This window comes from Metopolophium dirhodum, chromosome 5 (genome assembly GCF_019925205.1).
Source record: "Metopolophium dirhodum isolate CAU chromosome 5, ASM1992520v1, whole genome shotgun sequence".
NCBI classification, from domain to species: domain Eukaryota; kingdom Metazoa; phylum Arthropoda; class Insecta; order Hemiptera; family Aphididae; genus Metopolophium; species Metopolophium dirhodum.
Window position 1 is genome coordinate 25,269,293 of NC_083564.1, and position 5,681 is coordinate 25,274,973.

Sequence of the window (5,681 nt, forward strand, 5' to 3'; positions counted from 1 at the left end):
TTGTAAAAAAAAATTGTGCCTATGTATTTTTAATATTTTTTAACTGCTATTGTAACAATATATCAGGAGGCTTGCATTACATTTTCAAGATTTTTTACTGAACAAATAAAATTTTATTGACATTCATAGAAAAAAAAATAATAAAATTGGAGAGACTGAAAATGTTCCTAAACAGTTCAAAACAAATCAAACTATTTTGATCGAATTATATCGTGTATCGATAACACTAATTAGACAACCAGTGAAAATGTCATATATCTGCGGTCCAGTGGCGTAATTTGGTCGTTTTTTTTTTTTGTGGGGGGGTAATTGAAACAATTCCCTCCAACACTACCCGTCAAATGAAAAAATACTTAATTAATAACTTTTCAGTCTAACCATTTTGATCTGTAATTAGTATAATGTAAGTAGGGTACATGTATAAATGCATGCATATATATATGAAAATAAAAAATTACATAATATTTAACAAAGATTTAAATGTACTTTTTCGAGTAGATTCGTGGAATAATCTGCGTAGACATAAAATACTCAAAGTTGCAATCTTTAAAAGATCCAATCGAACAAGATACTGAAGTTGAAACTGAAACATTATTTCTACTATACTTATCGTATACACACACAAAAAAAATTTAAAAAATTTAAAATAAAAAACACACATCATTGTTAAATCAATAAATTCATTGCTCCGCTCAGAATCTAAAACTAAAAAAAAATTGTATTCGTTAGGTTAAAAAAGTTGAAATATGTAATACAAGGCTTCTTGCACAAATAATTGTTACAAGCTTAAACATATTAAAAATACATAATACATAATATGCATATACATTTATCATTTTTTTTTTAAGTTCAAATTTAGTATTAAGTATTATAAAAATATTATTCCTGGGTACTTGAAACTTTAAGAAGTTCTTTAATTTGTTTTGCCAATAATTGCTTATTTTTTTCAAGGAAATGTATGTTTATTTTTTTTGTATTTTTTTAGGTATCTAACTACAGGCACATCTTATCGAGCGTTGTCATTTTCATTCCGTATGGCCCATAATACAATAGGTAAAATTATCTACGAGACTTGTAATGCTATTTGGGAGGTTTTTTCTAGCATTCATATGTCGTTCCCAAGCACTGAATTATTTGAACAAATTGCATATTATGATTTTGAGAAACTATGGAAATTCCCGAACTGTATTGGATGTATTGACTCAAACATATTCGTATAAAATGCCCAAATAACTCTGGTTCTATGTTTTATAATTACAAAGATTATTTTTCTGTCCACTTACAAAGAGTCTGTGATGCCAATTATAAATTTATATCGGTTGATATAGGAGCATACGGACGACAGAGCGATAGTGGAATATTTACCGAATCAAATATTTTTAAAAATTTGGAAGCTAAATCCTTCAATGTACCTAATTACAGACCATTACCGAACACAACTACTCCAATGCCATTTGTTCTATTGGGTGATCAAGGATATCCACTGAAAGAGTATCTATTAAGACCCTATCCATTTGATAAAAATTTGAATTTGGCAAAAGAAACATTTAATTACCGTTTGAGCAAAGCTCGGCGTATGATTGAATGCACTTTTGGAATTTTGGTATCGTAATGGAGATGTTTAAAAACCGAACTTCAAATGAACCCGGAACAACATGTTGATATAGTTATGTTTTGCATAATATTATCATCAATAAAGAAGGTATAGATGAAACACTATTGGATCAGGTCCGTCGTGACCCAACTAACTATAAACTCAGAAAAACATTCAGTATCGTCAAACGTAATAACAGATCAAGAACGGAAGTATACATAATACGTGATACTTTTAAAGACTATTTCACAACTGTTGGAGCTATAAAATAAAAGTAAAAATTGTTAAATTGTACGTGTAATATATAATTCATTACCTAAATTTGTATTTTATTTATGATCTATTTATCAAATTTAATTCAGGTTTACTACCATCACAATAATAATAATAAACAATAATCTCAATTACATTATGTTATACATTTTCAAAATAAATTTATTTTAGATTCTGAGCGAAGCGATGAATGTATTGATTTTACAATGATGTGTGTTTATTTTTTTTTATTTTTGTGTCTGTCATCACCTTTTAGGACAGTAAAAGTGCTTGGATTTTCTTCAATAGTAACTTTTCTGATAGGAAAGTGAATCTGGTTGGTACTTTGGGGGGTCAAAAGTAAAATTTCCCAGTAGTTTTCACAAGTGACGTGAAAAACAAAAGAAAAATTAAGGAAAAACGGGAATTTTTACGCAAAATCTGTTTTCGAGAAAATCGATTTTGGTTTTTGGTGTAACTCTTAAACAAATGACCGTGGGGACATGAAATTTTGACTGAATGTTTATATTAGCATTTTCTATACACCATAAAATTTACAAAATATTTTGACTCTTTTTGAGCTGTTTACGGCCATTGTCAGCTTTCAATTATTTAGTTTTTTTTTCTATAAATATCAATAAAATTTTATCTGTTGAGTAAAAAAGCTTGAAAATTTAATAGAAGGCTCTTAGGTTATTGTTTCAAAGGCAGATGAAAAAAAATAAAAATCTTTAGTCACAGTTTTTATTTATAAGCATTTAAAGTTCAAATTTTTACAAAATACGGAAAAATCACGAAAAATAGCAAATTATTTTGAGTTGAGAATTCATAAAAATTTTTCTTTTTAAATCTAAGATTTGAAAATGTAATATAAGATTACTCATAAGTTTGTCTACCTTTATCAAAAAAAAAATGTCTAGAAGAAACTTAAATTAAATTTTTATGAGCGTCTGAAATTCATATTTTTCCAACATTTGATATTCACTCGATTTCTCATGTAACGATTTTTTTGTAATTAAAAAACGAATGACTGTAGATACTTGAAAATTTCACTGAATGTTTATATTAGTCTTTTCTATATACACGATAAAATTTATAAAATAATTTGACTCTTTTTGAGCTGTTTACGGACATTGTCAGTTTTCAATTATTTTAGTTTTTTTTTCTATAAATATCAATAAATTTTTATTTGGTGGGTAAAAAAGCGTGAATATTTAATATAAAGCTCCTGGTATATCGTTCTAATAGCAGTTGAAAAATATTAAAAATACATATGCACAATTTTTTTTTATAAGCATTTAAAGTTCAAATTTTGACAACATTTATCAAATTTATAATTAAAATTTTATTAATTATTTTGAGGTTAAAAATTTATAAATTTATACATTTTTAACTTTTATGGCTAAGGATTGAAAATTTAAAACAAGGCTCCATGTAAATAGGTTATATATAAATTACTTTATTCACAATAATATCATCAAATATACTTGGTAAAATCATAGGCTGACTGACCGTTTTTCTTATACAATGATATTATATCATTGAATTCAAATTTAACACCATCCATTACAGTGACCCACTTGTAACCTACTGTACAGAAGAGCGACATCCACTTATCCACCTTTTTTTTATATTTACTTACTTTTGACCTGCATTTCTTTTTCAATTTCCTGGTTATATCTGTATTATGGTGTTTTTTTGCTAGTAGAATCCCATATAGATTCTCTTTCAAAAACTAAACTAATGAGTCGTTTGCAATCAACCATTATTTCAAAATTCAAAGATACGTTTTTTAAATCAATAAAAATAACAATAAAACACAGGCAATGAAACACAAAAACTAGCGACGTACCATCTTCGTACTAGTGTTTGATGTAAATGATGAATAATAATACTGAAATCCAATGAAACTTAATAATAATAATTGTTCAACTATATTGGTATTATTTCGGATCGGTAGACGATGCGCGGGAAATATCCATTTTCGGCTTCAAACGGCCGATAAAAACAAATAATATTGTTTTTGCCCGTTAACGGTCGTCTACGGCCTAATTATTCTGAACTAGTGTAACCATTATAAATAGATTCAATCGAATTAGTATATTCGGACGTATACGGCCGAATTCGGGCGTAGTATGACCAATACCTTACCTAATAACAGAATATGACAGAAGCAGTGGCGTACATTCAAATTTGCTCTGGTGGGGAGGGGGGTTTAAATAGTTTTACTATTTATTTTACCTTCAAAACCTAAAATATATCGAATGATAATGATAATGATGTGATAATAATAATTTTTAACTTAACTACTAACTTACGAAATTTATTTTTTAATTAACGTGAAATTAACGAATTCATTTTTCATTAATTTTTTATTTCTAAGTTAATTTGTTTTGTTTTTAATTTTTTTACATTTCATTATTTGAGTCTATTTTGTTACCATGTCTTTGGTCAATTATATAGACATAATAATACAATATAGTTTCAGTTTGCCTATATATGCTATACAATTGTTATTATCGACAATCGACGATGCACGACGTCGTCATTTCGGGAAAAAATAAATACCAACACTAAAATCTAAAAATAAAAACCAATTACCTATTGATTTTACGATTTTACGGTCTTGTGCGATGTCGATGTGGTCCTGTAATTTTAACAGTATTCAGTTGTGAACTTTTGGTTTCACAGTAACCAGTATTCACGTTGATAGTTAAAACATTAAAATAAAAAAAACCTACTCATCGTATTATGATTTACACAAATAATATCGGTTTGAAAGACAACTAAATATACTACTAATTTGTTATTTTTGGGTATTTATTATTATTTATTAGTTATTACTTATTAGATAGGTAACTTCTGTACTTAAAAATACAATATATACTATATGTGTATGCATATTAACTTAACTGAGTTAAAAAAAATAAATAATTAACTCACCCAGTCCTGTGTATTAAGAATTAATTTTAATATTTTAAATGTTTAATGTATACTACTATATACCTAGATACATACACTCGGTACCTATATGTATCTATAAACGTAAAATATATACAATGTATTATACGTATAACTATATAACCCTAATAGATTGTTTAAGCATTTTTACTGCTCTAAAAGGTGTCCTCTGACACAAAAAAAAAACACACATCATTGTAAAATCAATACATTCATCGCTCCGCTCAGAATCTTATCTTCACTCTGTATATTACGTTTGCAACCCCACTTGTATCCCTGACTGGCGAGGAGAGATGTAGGTGATTTTCAACACACTAATTTTAATCATTAAAAATTCAATTTATGGTTACTGTTTTAAGTAATTATAAATATTGAAAAAATGGACATGGAGAGGATCCCCCTTTGCAACCGCTGTGCCAAATATAATTAAAAATTGTGAAAATATCTAATTAAAATTGTCTTAATTTATAAGAAAAATGATTCAATTCAAAAATGATACGTCCAAAATACTACATATGTCTGAAAATATTTAATTAAGGATTATATAAGTAACTTTGTAATAATTTCAAATGTTTTTATTTACAAATTAACATATTCAGGTTCAGATTAACGGAATTATAGGTTAAACAGAAACGACAAGTTGGATTGTTTAGAGAATAACCACTAAACACAAATTAGTGGCTAAAACAGCATTTTATTTTATTTATATTATTGTATTAATTTCTATATAACCTATTTACGTGGAGCCTTGTTTTAAATTTTCAATCCTTAGCCATAAAAGTTAAACATTTTATACATTTTTAACTACAAAATAATTAATAAATTATAAATTTGATAAATGTTGTCAAAATTTGAACTTTAAATGCTTATAAAA

The 5,681-nt window shown here is 26.9% G+C and overlaps 1 protein-coding gene across 1 annotated transcript; it reads left to right on the forward strand.

Moving 5' to 3' along the window:
* The first annotated feature begins 1,243 nt into the window (after positions 1 to 1,243).
* Positions 1,244 to 1,612, forward strand: LOC132945665 (putative nuclease HARBI1). The gene has a single exon (XM_061015431.1). It carries the CDS (start codon positions 1,244 to 1,246, stop codon positions 1,610 to 1,612), a length of 369 nt encoding a protein of 122 aa, XP_060871414.1.
* Positions 1,613 to 5,681: the final 4,069 nt, after the last annotated feature.

Bases quoted from the DNA above. Each gene is read 5' to 3' on its own strand.
- LOC132945665 (XM_061015431.1), top strand. From the start codon at position 1,244: ATGTTTTATAATTACAAAGATTATTTTTCTGTCCACTTACAAAGAGTC.